The 21488-nt window shown below is 46.2% G+C and overlaps 1 protein-coding gene across 4 annotated transcripts in view; it reads right to left on the reverse strand.

Annotated features, from left to right (window-relative positions):
* Positions 1 to 21488, reverse strand: part of LOC135399031 (receptor-type tyrosine-protein phosphatase dep-1-like) — a 22976-nt gene continuing 1488 nt past the window's right edge. The window contains exons 2-12 of one of the 4 annotated variants that reach the window (XM_064630669.1): positions 18104 to 18176; positions 15626 to 15931; positions 12663 to 12995; positions 7809 to 7939; positions 6650 to 6812; positions 4498 to 4662; positions 4140 to 4226; positions 1661 to 1766; positions 866 to 948; positions 671 to 738; positions 1 to 424 (exon numbers count right to left, since the gene is read on the reverse strand). In XM_064630669.1, coding sequence (XP_064486739.1) covers positions 413 to 424; positions 671 to 738; positions 866 to 948; positions 1661 to 1766; positions 4140 to 4226; positions 4498 to 4662; positions 6650 to 6812; positions 7809 to 7939; positions 12663 to 12995; positions 15626 to 15931; positions 18104 to 18176 — 1527 coding nt within the window. In that variant the 3' untranslated portion in view covers positions 1 to 412. Of the gene's footprint in view, positions 425 to 670; positions 742 to 865; positions 949 to 1660; positions 1767 to 4139; positions 4227 to 4497; positions 4663 to 6649; positions 6813 to 7808; positions 7940 to 12662; positions 12996 to 15625; positions 15932 to 18103; positions 18177 to 21488 lie in introns of all 4 variants that reach the window. The other 3 variants (XM_064630668.1, XM_064630670.1, XM_064630671.1) reach the window with 3 other exon arrangements.

The raw sequence follows: 21488 nt of genomic DNA on the forward strand, positions 1-21488 counted from the left end.
TACATTTAGTGTTCATTGTGAAACATTTATTAAAAACGCACAAATTAAATGTTCGTTATTCCTCTGTATGAATCGTGTTGAACGGAACTTTGTCTTTGAGGCCTTCTTCGAGAAACTACATCTTTAAAAGCACAAACATCTTCAATGACACAGGCGATCACGAAAACGCATGATGCGCATGAGTGGTCACCCAGCTGACAACGCGCATTGCCTAGAGGTCTGTACAAAATGGTGGGTGGCGGCACTTGATATCAGCCATTTTCCTTCTGTTCTCTTTTCCTGAGGATAAATGAAGTTGATAACTCCTCCGTTTTATCTGTGAACGGAAGTTGCTCGAGCTGCTGGAAGTATCATAGCAGGTGACTTTTGACATAATGATTTGTAGATGGTACTCCTGGAGACGGAATGGCGTCTACGGCCTCATCTGAAATTGGTAGAGGGTGGTGTCAGTTATCTGCACTTAATAAAGTACCCCAACAAGCACAATGTATTCAAAGTACAGGTCCATGGAACGTGACTATCGCTATGCTATCGCTATAGCATCACCATTGGAGCTACCTCTTTGCCATTATATCGCTAAGTTGCCAAGTTACATGCTATGTCTCTTATTGACGTGTTACTATTACCAGTCACTGAAACTCCAGTCATTATGGATATGCTCTGAGCTTACCATGAAAACTGTGAGAACAAGGACCCCGCCAATCAGCGTCAAGCTGTCACCTGTCCTTCCGCTACTTCCTGCTGTAAACGGCCAGTGCATTAGATACCAATAAAGAACCGGCGAGACTTCTGTCATATTGTGCTAAGAGACGTCACGACTGACTCTTATAGTGTTCGAAGTACAGGAGCATATAAAGTGGCTCACTCGATTTGGGCGGACTTCCGGCTGTGAAGAAAACGGGCTTCGAGTCTGTTTCGCCGCCTCTTGTAATGCCTCTCAGCTTCAACCTGCAATGCGCGACTGTTTTATCGAATGTTTCTTTAACGAAGCGCACCCCTTTTGTGTGTAACACTCTAAGCGCTCAATTACACCTCACATAAAAACAAATCAGGAATCACTTAACTGAGTTGGACAACGCAACGCCCTCGGAATTTAGCAAACGTGACACCAAAAAGCAATATCGAGCTTGAGAAACAAAATTTGTACCTCATGACTCGCAGCCGCGAAGTTGTTATTCCGTACTCGTGATGACACCACCCAAGCAAGTTAACGCACGCGAACCATGTCAACGAGGAGGCCGTTTGCGCCGTCTTTTTCTCGTCAAATTCTACTTTGTTGCACGCCACGCAAGCAACAAGATCATACTAATTTTCAGGGTGCCCGAGATTTTGAGAAGTCATGCCTCCATTGAAAATTCACAGTTGGTTATTACCCGACGGTTATAAAGTTCCCATCGTCCTTGTTTCCTAGGGTCAGTAAGTAAGTGACCTAGTCCTATAGGGTCACTAAGTAAGCTTCGAAGCTTATTTAAGCTGATTAATGACTCTAGTTAGTCCCAGTAGTAACAGTAATGCCCCACACCACAAATGTTCCTGAAGCTGCGAAAATGTGTGAAGACAGCTGAAGACATTTTACCAGGCGTGACGCTATTTACAGCTAAAGGTATCAGAACGTAAAACTACTGAAGATGCGGTACCAATATTCACGTACAGTACCTACCCGTACTTGACACCAACTTTCAGCGGTCCGTTACAGAAATGTCTGTCGCACTCCTCTCGTGTCCCCAAGGTACAATTGACTACTGTACCTTCATACTTACAATCACCTGAAACACAAGCAACGTATAAATGATAGCCGCTGCGCCGGTTGAAATACAAAGGCAGTAGAGTGTCCGCTACTTCTTACGTACCACAAGTTAACTCCCTGTATCGTCCCCAATACTGTAGATGTAGATGGGTAGAAATCCAGCGAACCGGTAGAATGTAGGAAGGGAGTTGCCTCAGGACAGAAGCCGCCGATATTTCGAACAGAGACTGTTCTTCTTCTGGGCCCAGAAGAAGAACAGTCTCTGTTCGAAATATCGGCGGCTTCTGGGCCCAGAAGAAGAACAGTCTCTGTTCGAAATATCGGCGGCTTCTGTCCTGAGGCAACTCCCTTCCCAATACTGTAGAGTCTCTTGAAAACAATCAACGACTGAGCACCGTTTCGCAATGATCGCAGCTACAAGTAGACAGCAGACTCTATAACTTTAAATCGCACTGATGAGCAAGGTTGACTATCCAGACAGCGCTGTTTCGCGTACTCCTCTCAACGTAGCATATGTCGGCACAGTCATTGTTGGATGTTCCCTGTGCTCTCCGTACGTGCACGTGCAATTGTATCCGAAACTCTCCACGTGAGGGTGCAACGTACCTAAAGGCTGAGAAGCAAAGGGAAGCTCGCGTTACGTCTGACGCGGCTGACGCACAGTTTTCCTCAGTCGAAGCTGCATGGGCAGAGCGAACTCATGTATCACGGGCGACTCGCCCGTCTCTTGCATATTGTATCCTCCTATTAAAGAGTTGAACCTAACAGTCATTATAGCATGCAAGCCAGCATGAAGCCAGCAAGAAGTCAGCAAGGGGCGAAACCAAAGGCGAAACTTGTAGAAGTTTCAGTGTTAGTATGCTTCCTTTCTCAGTACAGCAACTACTACATGGATGACGATGGTATGCTACAAGCGCAAGCGTGGTACCAGTTTTATAACGGACACCAGGTACATTGGGGGCGCTCGAATCTAAAAAAAACTTGACCTGCGCCTTATGCCCAGAGCGGCACACGATTCTGGATAGCGATCTCGATGAGGCTCGTTTGATTTCAAAACAAGTAGATGTCTTCTTGTTTCCTGCTTGTGTGCTTTCGTAGCTGTTTGTTAGCTGTGCTGCTTGCGAACAGCAAGAGGACGGGTTGCGCACTGGAGGATCTTGATCATCCAGCGAGTGATGGTATCCATCATATACGAAGATACCATCTACATGACGAAGATGTTATCGTACAAACGTCTGTCACCTGTCAGTACATAAGCTTTCTCAGGAACGTTTGGCGTCTACTGTTGACCGATAATGGCGCAGCAATGCACACGAATGCTTATTTGTGGATAAGAGGACACGAACGGCTTCCTCATCGTCAAGGAAATGCTATCGTCAACCTCAAGTAATTCACACTACTGTTCCACAATACAACACTTGTGTTCTCCCTAAGGAACAGTACGCTTTCGCTATCCGGGACTAGCATCAGTCTAACGAAATCGATAGGCTACAGTTAAGTGACAATCGCAAGATTTAATCCTTCGAATTTCTCGTCCGCCCTAGTGTTGCAGCAACGAAACAGGAGTATTTACCAGTACCTCCAGCACAAGTCCACGGCGTACCGGTCCTGTATACACCTTTCATTCACAACGGTCGCACGCCCGCAACGGCGGAAAGGTCGCTCAGATGTACGGTACATCTGAGCGTTTACAGAGCGTACGGTACAGAGAGCTGCTTTCCGGCGCTGTCCACGAAGTTGTTCCTGGTGGTGGTGCTGGTGAAAAGGCTCGCCGTTGTCGGTCTCACAGAGGTAGGCACGTCACGACTGACGCCCTGAGGGAATGTGCAACCTGGGCAGACTTCTAAGGGAACTGTGCCGACATATGTCTGAAAACGTCTGAGGAAAACCCAGGAAGAACCCCAGACAGCACAACCGGCACCGGGATTCGAACCCGGGCACCTTGCAGTCTCGACGTTGCTCCTCGCGCGACTGACCACCACCGAATTCGCGTAGCAGTGACCAACCAATGAAACTGAAGACGATGGTCTGTTTCCGACCGCACTGTTTATTTTTCACGGCGATATCCAGATGGTAACCACGCACGGCGTCATCCTGCATTGCTGATGACAACAAACGGTTGCCTCGTATGGCGCGTGCTAAAGTCTCGCTTGTCTCACTTTCCTCAGTATAGGTCTCGCCGTTCTCCACCCGCCCTTCCACGCCCCGAGAGGGCCCACCCTGGCAGTGGGGACGTAGCTCATGCCTATACCTGACCTACCGCTGCTAACAAGTGGAATGGTAGTGTAGAAGACATCGTTAGCTTGACTGACCATGTTCAGTTTCCATGGTTCTACAGCGCCTGTCTCGCATCCCGCGGCAAAAAATCGTGCTCTATCCGACATGCACTTACCATCCACCCACAAATCCTGGAGTATATAGCATGGCACTGGCACTTTGGAGTTCGCTTCCTTCCATGCAACAGGATTTTCGCAGTCATCTGGCAAAATGATGGCAACTTGATGAGTTCGCGTAGATGCCGTTAGAAAACCGAACTGGTTACAGGCGTCAAAGTACAAACTCCTTTACAACGAAACTCAGGGGACAGCAAAAAAAAAAAAAATGCAGTCAAGGTATTTTCGTTAAAAAGGCCGTCCATTATTGGACCTATAGGGCTCCAGCGGGACCGCAAAAAAATTTGCTGTAGTGGTATTTTCGTTAAAAAGGTGTTCGCTATAAAGGAGCTTGACTGTATAAGAAAGCATAATAACCTATTTTCGAATCCTGCGCTATGAGTATCGCTATGTCGATATGTCCGTTGATGTTGCTGAAGAGGTCTGTAGGGAACTGGAATGCCTGCTGAGTCTTCTTCGGGGTCACCCACCACCCCTGAGGGTCATAGACCAGCTTAATATCTTGCGTTGGAGGCGGAGGCGCTGCGGGCAACGTTACCTGACGTCAGGGATTCTTTTTCTGTTTTATCGCTATTCAACAGGACTGTATGGTAGCGACTTTCAGAACAATTTCAAGGACAAAAGTCACAGGTTATGCACACTAATGTTGTATAAGTGCCATTAACGAAAGCAACTGACAAAGACACCTCGGCTCCGTTCGTCCAAGTGTAGCAGATTTAGTCATGGTATGATTTCATATATGCATCAACGGCTTTCTTTTGTGTTCTGCGTACAGTGAATGCAGGGGCGGATCTAGAGTGGGGGTCCGGATGTCCTGACCCCCCTCCCTCAATTTCTGTCTTCACATAGTGTTTAATTGACCCTGGATCGTGTGTCTAGCATGCTGCCAATGGCTGGACCCCCTCCTCAGAAAAATCTTGGGTCCGCCCCTGCGTGGATGTGTGACGTGAAAGTTCTATGGAATTTCTCTAAAGCCAACAAGCTGTCGTTCTGCAAGTAAATGTCCCTACCGACGAAAGTCTCGCTATGTCTTCGACGGAATTAAAAAATATGACGGTTAATATAAAAGTAAAAATTGTATGAGCACGGTCGTATGAGGATCACGAACCTCGCGAAATAAACCTCGCGAAAGAAACGACACGCAGGGCATCGCGAAGACGTGGCGGTAGCGGCGTCGGCGGCGTGGTCAGCGGTGGTACTGATTCGGAAGAACCCATCATCATCGCCAAGGCGTAAACATCATGGAACGACAGAGCATTCGTATCAACTATCGATTAGGAATCGACTATTTAGATTTTCCTCAAGAGCTGAATGCAATTTTGTGGCAGCTTCTTAGGAATGTATAGGTCCACGGTATGGGCGAGAAGCTCAACAGCTGCTGGAGATACTGAATGTTTAACATAAGCTGTTCGGAGCTCTTGTCAAATTTCCTATGGGTATGCACACAGTTTCCACATCTTAAACGCTACGATAGTTACTGTTCATTGTTGGGGAACACGTTGTCAGCCATTGCCTTTTGGTTTCAGTTTTGGGGTATTTACTTTTTTTTTTCATCTTAGTCACTCGGATGACAGTAAAAGCTGCCGCAGTTGGTTTCGTCACATGCCCGTTCCAGGTAGGTCGAAGAAGATCCGTGCTTGCTTACTCGCGTGATGGAATATTCTGGTTCTTAGAACATACGGGCTACTGAGGTCACTCTGCAACATTCCTTTCTACTGACAAATCAGAGGCGGAGAGTTTTCATTTTCCCGGAGGGGGCAAGAGCGCACCGCGAAGTAAGTACTCTGGGGGGGGGGGGGGGGGGGATATGTTTATTAAGAAAAAAAAAAGAAAGGAAAGGTAAGCCAGATGGATGTCGGCTTGTTATTCCAAAAAAAAAGTGAAAGGGGGAAGTAAAAAAAGGCAAAGAAGATAAGAAAACAAAAAGAAGGAAAGAAAAGGAAAGGAAAAGAAAAATGAAGAACACAAAACTAAAGCTGAAGAATCACACACTCTGGCGGGATCCTATGATGTATGCAGAACTGGTATAGAAATAACACGAAGGTAGAACAGAAAAAAACAAAACAAAAGAAAAAACAGAGAGAACGTAAACAGTGAATGTGTGCACAACTGAAGGCATTATGCCTTTGAAAACTGAGTGCAAAAAGAACAAAATGTATTGAATCCTCGGTGTTTAGTCTCTTAGCGGAACTTCCCGAGGGAGGCGGCGCCCCCCCCCCCCCCCCCCCCCCCCGCAGTCGGCGCCTGTATGGACATTGTGGTTCGGATCATCTGGCTTCTCAGTTGTGATACTCAACGTCTCCAGAGTTTGCTTTCGGTGCCTCATCTAACCAAACCTAGCTCACTGCAGCAAAACCGCTGTCGACAATACGGAAAGAGACAGAAATGGTTGCGTGCGGATTTCATTGAAACGTTTGACATACATATAGTGACCATAGGCATAGTCAGAAACTGTTTGGGATTTTCGTGTACTGACGCTGTTTCGGTTGGTGGGTTATTTGTTCCTTACCAGATTCGGCCACCCTGCACTTAGTGAAAGCAGAATCGGCACCAGTGTCCTTGACTTTAGCGACGAGTATGATCTCGTACGTGATGCCCCCTTGGACTCCGTCCACCGAGTATTTGCACTCCTGTCCTTGACAAATATCCTTGATGGCGATGTCCTTGTTTATCTTCAGAGCGTGCAAGGATTGAATAGTTGCTAAGTAAAGTAGTGTAAAAAACCCCGAGACTAGGGAACACGAAGGGACAGACACAACACGAAGACTTCGTGTTGTGTCTGTCCCTTCGTGTTCCCTAGTCTCGGGTTTTTTTTACATTATGCATCATCTTCACCAGCTCGCTTGCTTCCTAGCCATTTTTTCAAAGTAAAGTAGTCCCGTCCTCTAGTATTCAAAAAACAAAGTATAGGATAACTTTCACGCAGCGTCCTGTCCGTGCAGCTTTTTTTCGTGCAGCCAACCGTACGAGAAAATTGCACCGCGAATACCCTGCTTACAACGCGGGATTCACTTCTCCGGCCCTAGGTGCTGGAGACAAGTGTGAAGGCGATGATACGAATAGCCCCTTTTCTGGAACCGAGTTAGCGGCGAAAGGTGTGAAGCACATGTGGATTCGCATGACGTGATACAATATGATATATGACAGGGAATGAAATCATGATACAGGGATAAGGATATGAAGTGGGAAGAAAGGCCTGAGGTTGATGAGCACATCAGAGCATGCGATTTGATCGAGTACATATGTACCGTGGGGGACACGGCTGTCTAAAGTCAGCACTCCGTGGTTTATCTTGTCTCAAATCTACACCTGTTGCGAGACTATTTCTTTCGAGTAGTAAACACATACATCACATGGTCCACCTTCGAATACAATATTCGCACAACACTTTCAAGCGCAACAGAGGTAATATGGCACGGCGAAGTATTGATACGCGATTTTACCTAACCGTGTTCCCAACAGTACATGAAAGCTTTTCTAAACACGGGACTAATTTGATTGACTTTTTTGTTGTTGTTGTTGTAATGTTCGCTGTTGTTGCTCCATCTGCCGTCTTCTGCACAAAAACAACGCAAGTCGTCAGTATTCCTGCAATGTTGCATGACACGGTGTTTCTTTAAATGTTTTGTGATCACGTGGTACAGACGATCCTAGTGGCTGTCGCTCACCTGTGTGCTTCCCGTTATTTCCACGACGTAGCTGTCGGGTTCCTTTCCATCAGGAGGTAGTTTCCAGGTCAGCGTGATGCTGTTCGGATTGGCCTTGCATTCGGCATGCAAATCTCTCGGATGGATTGGAGCTGAAGGAGAACAAGGTTTGAGTTGGACACAGGGCACTATATTCTTTCTTCTTTTATTATTATTATCATTATTATTTCTGGTTTTTTTTCGTATAATTGTTGGGGAAGTAAACACGTATGTCTCAGACATTTCAGTTAGGTAACAGAAAAGGGTAGGTAACATTATTTTGTGATTCACTCGAATGTCCCAGATTAATGTGACGGTCACATCCATTCCAGTCGATTTCGAAACTATGGTGTCGCAAAAGGGTTGGCCAGTGAGCACGGTATCGAAGGTCCCAAACGAAATAGTGGCGCAGTTTGATTGTTATTCGATTGAATGCTTGACAATAGTAGATGCGATATGTTGAGAGTATGCCGGGATCCCCTCTCTTGAAGGCGGCTGAAACATCATTCCCTAACCACCAATCAGAGCACGCCCTTGAGAACAGAGATACCGCGGCGGTGCGGGAGTCTGAAGTGCGTCTTTCTCTTCTGAGCGAGGTCCTCTCACTTTTCTTGATAGGGAGCGATATTACGCTGATCTCGTTGTCGCCTTGAAAATTCGTCGTAGTGGTCGCCGTCATTTACTCACATGTCATCTCGACATATCAGCCCATCTGTGGCTCTTCTAGACTGAACAAGAGCTGCCTGCCACAGGAACGTAGTATTCCGGAATCCCTCTAGTATCTCAACCAAGCTTGTAGCAAAGAGAAGCCGCCTTCAGCTCCATAGCCAACCAGTGCACGATTTTTGTCGTCTACCATCTGCGGCTATTAGCTGAAGCAGACGACAACGCAACTCTGCATGCCCACGTGACCTTCACAGGCTACTATACTGCGCGACGTTTCCTCAGTCACCGAGCAGGTCCTCTTAGTCTAGGCTGCGGTGGGTACGACATCAAAAACCACGGCACTCTAGCCATTCACACTCGTCCTCACGAACAAGCGACGTCACCTATGGCCGCCATACGCTACGGAGGTTTCTCTCTGCGCAAGGAAGAAAGTTTGGAGAAACCACGTGACCAAGTGTCTATCCACTCACACGGCAGCAATAGTCCGCCATGGGTCCACAGAACAAACTACATGCGCTTCCCCTTGAAATGTTGCCCCCCCCCAACCTCCCCCACATTTGGGAGAGAGACCAATGACAATACCGCCTAGAAACAAAGCCTATTAATCGTTTGAGCGAAGTGACGTAACAATTAATAGTCCGCTAATCACGGCTACGTAGCTATGGAAACGAGCCGCCATCAGCCGCACGGGCAGCCACCGGCAGCCACAGAAAGCCTGGGTTTCAAAATAGTCTGAGGCGATTGGCCGACGACATCTTGGCTGGCTGTTACGATTGGCGGACTTTATATGCCTATGTGCGGAGGAGTGAGAGGAGGCATTAAGCAGGCATTCGGTATCTAGGTGGCGTTGCCAATGAGGTCGATCCACTGGCCATAGGGAAAAGGGGAAAACGGAGGAGCTGCATTAGTTGACAGCTAGCAGAACAGCTAACTTACTGGAATAGCGTGCTCCAGAGCCACACCTAGACTAAATAATGCGTGCCTCGGGGCTTCTCTTTCTCCTTCGCCACGTGGACACATGAAAGTCGCCATTCCACGCGACCACTCCGCGCCAATACACTGCACCGCGATGTCATCTGCTTCAGCCAATCGCAGCAGATGATTTCGAACACTGGCTTCCTCTGGCTACTACTGGCTGTCCATACAGCTGGCGGTGGCTCGTCTCTATAACTACAGCAACGGAAAGCGTTGATGTGATTGGGGGACTCAAGTGTGGGGCGTGGTACCAGGTCATGTCAACTAGTGCTCTGGCCTTATTTAGGCTCGGTGGCGTTGACCATTACCATATAAAAAAAAAACAAAGAAAAGAACCGACAGTGTTGCTACAAACTTTAAGAACTTGCGAACTTTGAACTATCACGTTCATTCCAATCAACGTTAGGGAACACTGTGCACGCACCCGCGCGTCTGATCCGCGCTGACAGGACGTGCTGGATACGGTATGTGGTGGGGTCTTTTCGTCGGAGCATACACAGCCCGTAAAAACGGGAAACGAATACTTGCATTACGGACTTCACTGGATCCTTGTGTAAGAAGACGGACAGCACAGGGACGAGAAAGAACGTTCGATACGGGATACGGCCAATATGTTTGCGGGCGTATTTCTGATCATGGTTATCTCCGTGGCAGTTTTGTTAGTGTAACGATTTCATTGAAACACTATAATACCATGAGTAGCACAGTAGACACAACGAAACTATTCACCAACGTAAATATATCTAGGGTATTGTCGCGCTCAGTTTGAAAGCAGCACTAGCTATCCATTTCTCTAACGTATGGGCATGCTTGGGCCAGAGGAGACAGGAGATCGTAGACGCATTCATCGTTTTGCTCTGAAAACTGTCAGGATTCTATGTAAACACAAAATGATGAATGTGCAGGGTCTCAGCTCATTTCGACATGTCCATCAACTATGACACACCAGTTCTATTCAGCCGCGAAAAATAGAAAAGCAGAGGAACACTTCGGTACTGGGTGTGATATTTGCGGTAAACGTCAACCCGACATAACTCAGTCCGTCCTATATGGTTAATGCTATGAAGCAATCGCCGTATTTGTGCACACAAACGAAAAGAATCCCCCGCAAAGATTACGTATATCAGGCGGACCTAACGGAAAGTTAACCAAGTAAAGCTACGTAACAACGAAGCTGGTGAACGATACCGTGTGTTCACACCAGCGATATCCTCACGGAAGACTCTAGCGGGGGGGGAAGCAGAAATCTGCTCACGGTGCACAAGTCCCTCCCCGTGTTTTGTTGACCATTCACACGGTGCCGGAATATGAGGAGTGGTGCAGTGCCGTGTATTAAAAGGGAGTCTGGCCAAATTAATGGGACCTGCGTATACCTGAGGCTCCATCCACTTTTATGGTATCTAGCCAATCACAGGTAGAAATACAGTTCCCTAATATTGCAGGCCACCCAGTACCTATACCTCACCCTTATTTACTGGGTGCCACCATTTTGGAGCAACTCGATTGATTTGGATTGAAACGGATATCGCTTGTGACGGATCTTGTGCACACTTTTATCAACGCCATCTGCATAGAGAGAGGAGGAGGAGTGTCGTTGGGAGGAACCCGAGAGGTCTGCCTGCCTGATTAGGCGGCATGTTTCTCGGGAAGGGAAAGGTGGTGGAGAGGAGGAGAGGAAAGGGTGAAGTGGAAGAGGGGGGAGGATAGCTGCGTCCATGGGCCGACTTCAGGGGAACTGTGCCGGCATACGCCTATTACACATCTGAGGGAAACCCAGGAAAAACCCCAGACGACACAGCCGGCCCGCGGATTCGAACCGCGGACCTCCCAGTCTCCAAGCGCGTTACCGCTGCGCCACCGGAGCTGGTCATGGAGAGAGCCATGTTGGGAAGGCTCAGAATTGCAGAAGTGGTTGCTTGCAGAAGTGATTGGCCAGGATAGCGGTAGAATCGTTTCTTCGTAGCAGACGGCTGCAGGTATGAGCTTTTAAGTCACGTAACATACGTAAGTAAATTGAATGAAAAATGCGCAAAGATGTATGTATAAATAAAATTCAGTGATATAATGCAAAATCTCACGCATCACTGGCGTCTTTCGTGCTATTTTCTTGAGATCGCGGTCTTCACTAGGCCAAATGTTAGCGACGAAGCATCTAATTTTCGCGTAATGATGGCAGTGCGAAAGAAGCCGATTTTGCCTATGCGTACGTGAGGGTATATACTCACAGTATGAAATTAAAGTAGGCTGTGAAAATTTTTTGTCACGAAATCTCCACTTCGTCGTTTCAGGCACCATCCTCCATTTTGGAGAAAATTTGGTGTCATGGTAGCTCCCTTGGAAAATGCCAACCAATGAAATGCACCGAAGTTTGATTGACAGGACCTAACCTCTTTTTTAGGCTCCTCCTAATGGACAAACTCTCTTTTAATACACGGCACTGGAGTGGTGCACCTGCCAACGCCACCTAGATACAGAAGGGAGAAGGCCTGCCCAATGCCTCCTCTCACCCCTTCGCACGTAAACATATCTAAAGTCCGCCAATCGCAGCAGCCAGCCAATATGTCAGCCAATCGCCGCAGACGATTTTGAAACACACGCTTTCTGTGGCTACCAGCAGCTGTCCATACGGCTAATGCCGGCTCGTTTCCATCGTTGCGGTCGCTGAAAGCAATGCCGTGATTGGCGCACTCTTGTTACGTCACGTCGCTCCAGCGATCAGGCTTGACTCTGCGCACGTTGCAGACGACACTTAGCACATGGCACCGCCGCCGTCTTTTCCTGTCGTCTGCTACGGAATATCTTGTGGCTCTGTCCGCAGGATATTCCCCATGGTCAGCAGTGCGCATGAAGACACCAAGTTGAGCGCTCGAGTTCACGTGACATCAGAAAGCTATGCCGTTGGTTGGCATCTTCCGTTGGAGTTGTAGGACAGGACAACCAGAGACCAGAAGAGAAGAGTGTTTATTCTGGCAGGGTGCTGCCGGTGGACTGACGGCCAGAGAGCCAAGAAGCGCGGGCCGAAAAAGGAAAGGGGGCGCGCGATAGATGGCACGGCTGGATGTCGTCGTTGTCGTCACCACAGAGTATTATGGAGAACGTCGCTCGTCTGAATACGTCGATAAGGCTGAGCTTCCGGTAATTTTACTTCCTTTCTATCTCTATTCTAATCTAAACAGCAAAACTATGGACACTTACAGGGCGCTTCTGCCTTAAAGCAGTAGGACGAATAGTTCCCGTATATCACCTCTTGGGACAGCTTCAGGATGTTGTATGCAGCCAACTTCACCCTGTAGTGCTGATTGGGTGCTATACGTCTCACAGTAAGCTTGTGTCTCTCAGTTGCTTCACGTAGAGCCTCTACGCAGTCCATCTCAGAATCGCAGTCGTCTACTTCGCACACTTTATAGGCGTAACCATCCAAGAGACCTCCTGGAACTTCGGGATCTTCCCACACAAATGTTGCTTGTGTATGACTTAATGTTTCCAACGTAAAGTTTCTCGGTGCGGAAGGCTCTGAAAAGAACAATTCTAATAATCCTGTAAGTAACCATTTTTTGTGGTAGTTTACGCGATATTTCGCACGTTAGCTTCTTTTTTTTTTTTTACTTTACTTTATTGTTCATTGTATGTCAAATGGGAGGGACGGTAAAAAAGCTAAACAATGCAGCTTGAGGGAGTCCGTACCTCCCTCAATACAAAGGTGTCAGCACCCAGAAAAGAGAAACACGCAATCCACATTGGTAATACAGACACCAAAAAAGAGCATATAGCATACACATCTAGATTGGTAATAGAGTTGCACGATTTCATGCGTTAGGATTTGTTAAAGAGCACTTACAGTTTTTTTTTTAGTTCCGTGCGTGCCATTTTGGATAGTGGTGACCCAGGGAAGTATTCGTTTAAAACGCGAGGGACATTGTATGTCAGCATTTGTCTTCCGTATTCCGTTCTAATTGCTGGTATATGCCAATGATCATCGTGTCTCGTATTGTATGTGGTCCTATGCACTCTTATATTGATACAAGAGACGTACCTATCATTCGCAAAACGTAATTTTTTTACAAGAAGAAATTCGAGATTCGAAGCTTTTTCTGAAGCTCTTCCGAAACTCTTTTCTGTTCATGGAGTACTGGTCTCTCCAGAAGTCTAGCACTTTTAATTTCTATTTCTTGTTTGTGCCACAGTTTCCTGCAATCCAAAGAACTGCAATCGGCATTCATTTGGTACCCCCCGTCACTATGGACCGCTAACCGACGGTGACAACGAAGCTGGGCCATGTATGGACTCCAACGTGCACGAGGTAGCCCTGTGCGTCCCCGTGCTTCTCCCTTACAACAGTGCAGTGAAAGAGGAGCGCTTGTGCCTCCTCTTTTCTATTCGGTATCCTGAACCGCGGTACGCAATCTGCAAACCTCCTTCAAACAAGAAAAGAATGGAAAACGAAGAAAAAGCTAAAAAGTGATACCCCTGTCACACGACAAATTGAATGCCATTCCCACCGAATGGCATTCGCAGCAAATGGCATTCGTTTCGTGTCTCGCGGTGAAACCAAATGGCAATACATGCGAATGATATTCGCCCAGCGAATGAGTTCGGGGAACTCATTCGCTTTCCCCCCTTTCGCACCGACTGCGTAATCTCGCAGTAGAGAGATGGCAAAAACAACAAAGGTACACCGTTTGAAGAAATCAGAGACGAATGAAAAGTTGCACTCTAATATTTTATCACGAATTTGATAACTTTTGACACGAATGAAATGGCGCTAAACATTGTTTTTTTTTTTTCGGAGAACTACCCTCGTTCCCAGTCGCTATGTTGCGAAGTGCGATGAAGATATTACTTCTCTTTACTTGTGACACTTAGCGTCGTCGACACACTAAGTGTCGTCGAAAACGCAACGATTCTACGACATAATTCAATGTTTCGCAAGCTCGAGAGAAATAAATAAAAATACGACTAATGCACCTGTATAACGCCCTTATATGTTCGGCGCTGGTGTCTTAATTATCGACAGTGACATCACTTGCGAATGACATTCTCTTTGTTATTGTCGCTCTATGCAAGGCAAATGACATTCGGTGCGACTGTGATTCGATGGGAACGCCATTCAGTTTTCCGTGTGTCAGGTGTATAAGGATGCGAAAGGAACTACCGAGATTATTGGCTGCGCCGCCGCTGACATGAGGGACAGGCTTCCTACGCTGCCCAACGAAAACGTTGTGCGAAAACGTTGCGCGACCAATGTAAACCAACACCCCTGTGACGTCATCTCCGGACGTCTTGCATGGACGTCGTGACTGTAAAGCTGTAGCCGCAAAGAATGCTGAACCAAGGAATTCGAGAGTTTTAGTACACCGTACGCTGTCGCCTTTGCGTTCGTAAAGGATAGCGTTGGTATAGTTCTGCGCACGCCCATAACAGATTCGCGCAGTGCGCAGAACCACCAACGCTATCTGTTACGTACGCAAAAGCGATCGCGTACGATATGCTAAAACCCTCGGTGATATTAAATGCCACGACAAAAAGACGGGTAGACATACAATAGCGTAGGGTTCCAAGGCATGCTCTTCGTGTATGTGGTGTAGCTCGGTTAGAGCCAGGGTTGCGGAATGGGGCCACCAATTCCATACCGAGGAATGGAGATTTGTGACAATTCCATTCCTTTCAATTCCTCGGAATGAAAAGGTATGGCCAATTCTCACTCCTGGAATGGGCTTGGCAACCCCATTCCATTCAGTTAATTCCATGAATAAAAGAAAAGGGACCGGTAGCCGTATTGGGTAGCCCAGACCATTCAATTCCAATTCCATTCCTGCGATACTTCCATTCCATTCCAATTCCGCCATTCCATTGCAATTCCATTCCGGGCTCTGATAGATCTGGACTAATTCCAGAATCATTCCAACTCCGGAGTGGCAACCCCGCACATTTTCTGCGGCAGAGCTAGACACGTCATATTTCGCGTCAAGAAGGCATGTTTCTTTCTCTCCTTTTTCTTATTTTTCAGGAATAGAAAGCTCGACTTATTCGCCTGGATATAGCCTGTCCTCTCTCACAACGAACGCATGCTTTCCTACGTTTCCTCGACTATGCTTTCGTTTCTCGCTTTTTCTATTTTTATCCCGCGACTATTGAAGCAAAATAAAATTCCGACTTACCGCCAACAACCGTCGAAGTCTCAAGAATGGTCTCCGGTCCCAAATGGTTTGCTCCATTTGCGTCGGTATAGCTCAGATAGACAGTTATCGTGACTGGGGTGTCGGGTTTCAGGCCGGTAACGTCGAAGTGCTTTTCTTCCACCTTGCATGTAGCCTCCTGCTCTGCCTCGTTCTTCGGTTGCCACTTGACAACAATCTGATACAGGGCACCAGAGTTTATGCAGCCTTGTCTAGGAACGAAGCGTGTCCAGGTGACGCCTACTTCGGTAGGGCGCGATAGCACCCTCACGTTCAACTTTCCAGGAACTATGAGAAAAGAGATGTCGTGCGGAAGAAGAATCTCGTCTATATGAAGCGTTTAAAACGCCCACTTCTGAACGGTTCACAAGAACACTCCACGCAACGTACAGATCCCGACAAAAGTTTACGGAACACTAGAGCGGCGTATTTCTTGATCGGAGCGACACCCTAGCAGCGAACGGGAGTGGACACACTTACTGAGAGGTGCATGGCATACCCAGTCACCTGTAAGTCTATCTGCTCCTGTTCGCCAGCAACGGAATCTCTCCAATATATTTACACCACCCCAGTGTTCCGTAAACTTTTGTCGAGACCGGTACGTGAACAACATCAACGCTGACAAACATATTGAGTATCTGCTTGGAGGCTACGTTCGTTCAGTGTAGAGATAACTTGATGCTTCGAGATAAGTAATCGTAACGCGCCTATTGGACAGCGCTGCGCCCGGTGCTGTCCGCTGTCCAATAGACGAGTTCCGATTATTGTTTCTTTATTTATTTATTTTTTTCGTACATCAAGTTATCTCTTCACTGAACAACTGTCTCTACCGCAAACTTCAGCATCGACTAAGACCAACGGTTCGTGCTAAAAACAAAAGAGGAGAAGAAAGCACTATCACGTGACTTCCAATGACTCTCAGAGTGACCGTGCAAAATGTTCCCGAAAAGGCAGCAGCCGATTTTTCTAACCGATTGTTTTTCGTGTATGACCGTCAATGTCAGCAGCTTCCGGTCTTTGCTCTGCTAATAATCATGCCTGCTGATGATCATGTTCAACAAAAGAGGGCGCCTCACACAGTGTTGGGATCCGGGATATCTCGAATCCCGAAATACCCGGCACCCGGCTGTCTTTCACGTCTGGAAATCCAGGGAATTTCTCGAAAAAAAAAATCCCCGGGTTTCGGGACTTGCGAACACTGGAAGCCTACAGTTGGCGCAGTCGGGACGCAGAACTGTCGAACAAGAATGAATTGTGTAATTTCTTCCATATACTATACAATTAATTCATTTTAGTTTTCACTTGTCCATAATTATTTGCCCTTAGCTGCGTCTCAACCAATAGTTTACCCTCCTTGCGCGGTGTCGGTGAGCGGGTTTCAAGTCTGCTAAATTAACATTGCTTTGCTTTTGATTGTTTCTTAGTTTCACTGAAGGAATTCAGACTGGAGAGTTTACGTATTTCCTGCAGTCGATGAACAACATGTTAGATAAATTACATTTGGGAAGAAGCACCGTATTTTTCGGTGTATAACGCGCACTCGTGTATAACGCGCACCCCTAAAAACGGGCCGATTTTGAAAAGTGTTCGATGTACAACGCGCACCGCAATGGTGCTACAAGATTCTGTACTGCCACCAGTATACACAATAAACCAAAGCGGTATGCATATACGTATGCATATTCTATATTTGCAACACATTTAGTCAAATCCGTTAAACTCCGATACAATAGCGTCGCTGTCATAGTATACTTCAGTGTCCTCTCTGCTTTCCGTTTCGCGTCCCTTCTCAATCACGCCATTCTTCTGAATTCAATTCAAGATAATTGACCGTTTATGAAGTCCAGTGTCCTTTCGCCAGATCTGTCAACTGACCCTATAGGAGATACGGGAGAAAACCACAGCACAACCTGGAAGTGGCTAGAATTTGTACGTCACTGACCTGAAAAGGAACTATGCAGGAAAATATTTCCGTGTATAACGCGCACCGTTAGATAACGCGCAGGACCTCTTCAGGGCACTTTTTTATTGTATAACGCGCGCGTTATACACCGGAAAATACGGTATATGGGTATGCTTGCTCCTGAAAGTGAAGTATTATTTAACTTGTTTCTCATTAAACAAACACATCAAATTCTGCTTCAAAACACTTTGCAATAGAAGTGTTTTATCTCATCTCTAGTATATTTTTAATGTCCCTCGAGGAAGACGGCGTGTCAATGCAACTTGCACCCTGACACCAAGTTGCTGGCCTCCTGAGCCGGGTTGGAACCCGGAACCTTGGGATCAATAGGCGAACACGCTATACCAACTGAGCCACTGAGGCCGGTACTGCATGTGGCAACCGGAGCTACGATCGCGATGTCAATCCCACACAAAGATTGCCAAGTGTCGTGTGACTTACCACCACTTGTCATGCGTATCATATAACAGCGAAACCAATATATAAGCAATACTTACGACACTGTTCTGTAGTAGGACCCGCCCTTTTCGCTGGTCGTTGCCCATGCGCATTATCTGCTGTTGTCCATAGCTTGAAAGAGTGGAATATACGTTCGCAGTCAACGTTATTTTATTCGCAGTACAATGACAAAAGTTGGCTTACTGACAAATTTGACCGATGAATCAGAACCATCTACTGAGAATTCGTTTCTATATATATACAGGGTGTCCCAGAAAGCGTGTCATTGAATTATAATAAAAAAAACTACACCACCTAGAGTCATGCGGTCAATGGCATTTCTTCTGACTAAATTTTTGCGAGCTTAAGTCGGAAATTTGTCTAGTAAAGGTCACTTTTTAACCCCACCAATGTGAAGAGCGTGTCTAATTTAGTCAAATTAATGATAACTGACAGGGATATTCAGGAGCTATCCCATCGGAAAAAATAGCCGAACATCATGCTTTACGGAGGTCGCACAGAATAGCACACGATGAGTTTTTCAGCGCAATCTTTGTCCGTCCGACAAAAGGAGGTTGGAACCCAGCCCTCCCCGACATCGCAGAGAGAGATAAAACAGGCACGGCTTACCACGTCCGACTTTCGCTCGGGTAAAGCTTTCCCTCTCCCAATTTTAGGAACTGTTACTTTTTCTACTATCACTCTGTGGGCTGGCTTCGGAACCTCCTTTCGTCGCACTGAGAGCGATTGCGCTCAAAAAGTCATCGCGCGCTATGGTCCGGTGCTCCGAAAAGCATGATATTCGGCTATTCTTCCCGATGGGATACTTCGTGAATATCACTGTGAATTATCGTGAATTTGAGTGAATTCGGCGCACTCTTCATATTGGTGGGGTAAAAAAGTGACCTTTACTTGGCAAATTTCCGAGTCCAGTTCGCAAATATTTACATAATTAAACTTCGAGTACATGACGTTCCCATTAGGAGGTGGCAAAAACCTAATCCGAACAAATGCTGTTGACCGCATGATTCTAGGTGGCGTAGCTTTTTTATTATAATTCAATGACACGTTTTCTGGGACACCCTGTATGTATTGTCATCAAGCAGGAGAGCTACCTATGGTGGTAGGCTATATATATATTAATGTGACTCCACAATATTGAAGGTACAAGATATTTAAAGATTCGTCACAGCCAACAACGTATCCGTCCCCATACTGAATGAAATTGAAGGTGCCTTGACGGTTTCGTCGACCCTAAAGGAGACTCCCACCAAACCCATCTGGTTCGGCACCCCCCATTTTAGTAAACGGTTATATTTTATCTGCGCAGCGAAAACTATTGCAAAAGAGCGACGCAAAAAAGAAAAACTAAAGTATTGTAGAAAAACGTAATCCGAAAGAAAATCGTTCTACATGCGCTTTTGATTTCACTCATTAGCCAATGTTGTGCCATTTCCGCTATCTTGACATTCTGACGTTTCTTCTTTCCCCCCCTTCTTCTTCTTCTTCTTCTTTTTCTTATTTAATTATTTTTCTTTTTTTTTACGAAGTTGAGTGATTCTCTCTTAAGATGTCACAGTTTATAATAATTGGGGGTTTACGTCGCGAGACAACTGAGATCAATGAATGATGTCACAGCTGTCCGGTAGCGAAGACCTCTTAAGGTGATTTTGTAACGCACCTCGATACTATATTCTTTAGAGATGGGACGACTCCAAAAAATTTTTTTCCGAATCTGAGACCAAATTTCTGCAAATCCACGAATCTTGCGAATCCTTTCTTTTTAAAAAAAAAAGAGTTTGAAAAGCTAGAAAAAAAAAACACTTCTATTGTAAAGTGTTTCGAAGCAGAATTTCATATCTTTGTTTAATGAGACACAAATTCAATAATAGTTCACTTTCAGAGCAAACATACCCGTATACTTCGTCCTAAATGTAACATGTTACTCATCGACTACAGGAAATACAGAAACTCCCGAGTCTGAATTCTTTCCCTGAAGAAACTAAGACACGATCAAAAGCAAAACCATGTTACTTCAGACTTCTAATGAGAGTTCGCGCTTGAACACTTTCAGTCCGGACCAATGTAAACAAACAAGAAAACACCCGGCAACCAATCAGGCTTTAAGTGTACTCCGGAGACGCCAATTTTAAAAAGAAACAAACAAACGTGGTTGGTGGATTCGAAAGATTCGATTCGCTGTTTTGGGCACTGGGATCCGGATTCCGGAATCTCGAATCCCTGCCTAGGATTCGTGTATTCCCGGATTCGGTTGACCCATCCCTACAGTATTTTTTCTTCTGTCTGTTTGTTTGTTTGTAACAAAAAAAAAAGAAGAAGACGAAAGGAGAAATTGAACCCAACGTGTACTGCTACTCCTTACATAAATTCTCTTCTTGAATTTTTTTTCTTTAAAATCCGTTTTCCATATACAGGATGGCGGTGGCCCCAGGAAAAAAAGGCTCCATTTCTGTAGCTTGAGAACACCTTGGGTCCGCGATATCACGTGGCAGTGATGGCGAGAAATACATGTTTTACAGCAATATGGTATATCAAAGAGGACAAAAAAGGAAAAGCACTTTTTAACACTGAGTATGGATAACCCTATAAATATGATTCACGCGTAGAAACGCATGGAAGCGCGGACCTCAATAATACTTATTGTACGCTGTTTTCTTCGGTGTTATCGTTCAGCCAGGTAATTCGTAGCCAAGGCTCATCCACAAAGGCGTGCGACAACGGCATTGCTTTGTGCGTGCTTCTTGTTTTGAAGTGGAGCGCCCTTGAGATGCACTCCGATTAGAGATAACACGGCGCTGTATGGGGATACTCGAAAAACAATGGTCGACGACGAGGTCGAGCAAAATAATGTCTCTGTTCGGCTTTCTAAACGAATGTTTTCCCGTGACATGCTTACACGCCACACACAAAACCCGTATTCTGTTTTTACGCCGAATTCATCGAGCATTTTTATGTCCAAAATGCCGCTCGATGTTGTGCTTAGAGGAGGAAGAGCATGCCACCTTAGACTACGCTTGTTGTTCTAATCAAACGTTCCTTTCAGTTATTAACATTTGTAGACGCCCTCTTTCTCGTACGTCTTTTACAGACCACGGGCATTCGTGAATATGCCCTCCAGGTCGACACACGGTTCCGTGTATCCCGGGGGCGCCGCTCCTGCGGTTTACTTTACTACCCATATACTACCCATTTACTGCGCATGTCCGCAGAATGAAAAGCTGGATACCCCGGAACATCAGAGATAAAATATATGCGCGTCCAAGTGGCACCGCATCCAGCCGAAACAAACGAATTTTGCTCTTTTTCTCGACCTTCCTTTTTCCCGAAAGAAAGTATTGCGTACGATTGAGCCGTGCGGCCAACACGGCTCCCAGCAACGCTTCCAGCGACGTAGAGCGTTTATGTTTATTCGCTCCGAGCCGT

This window comes from Ornithodoros turicata, chromosome 6, assembly GCF_037126465.1.
Source record: "Ornithodoros turicata isolate Travis chromosome 6, ASM3712646v1, whole genome shotgun sequence".
Lineage (NCBI taxonomy): Eukaryota > Metazoa > Arthropoda > Arachnida > Ixodida > Argasidae > Ornithodoros > Ornithodoros turicata.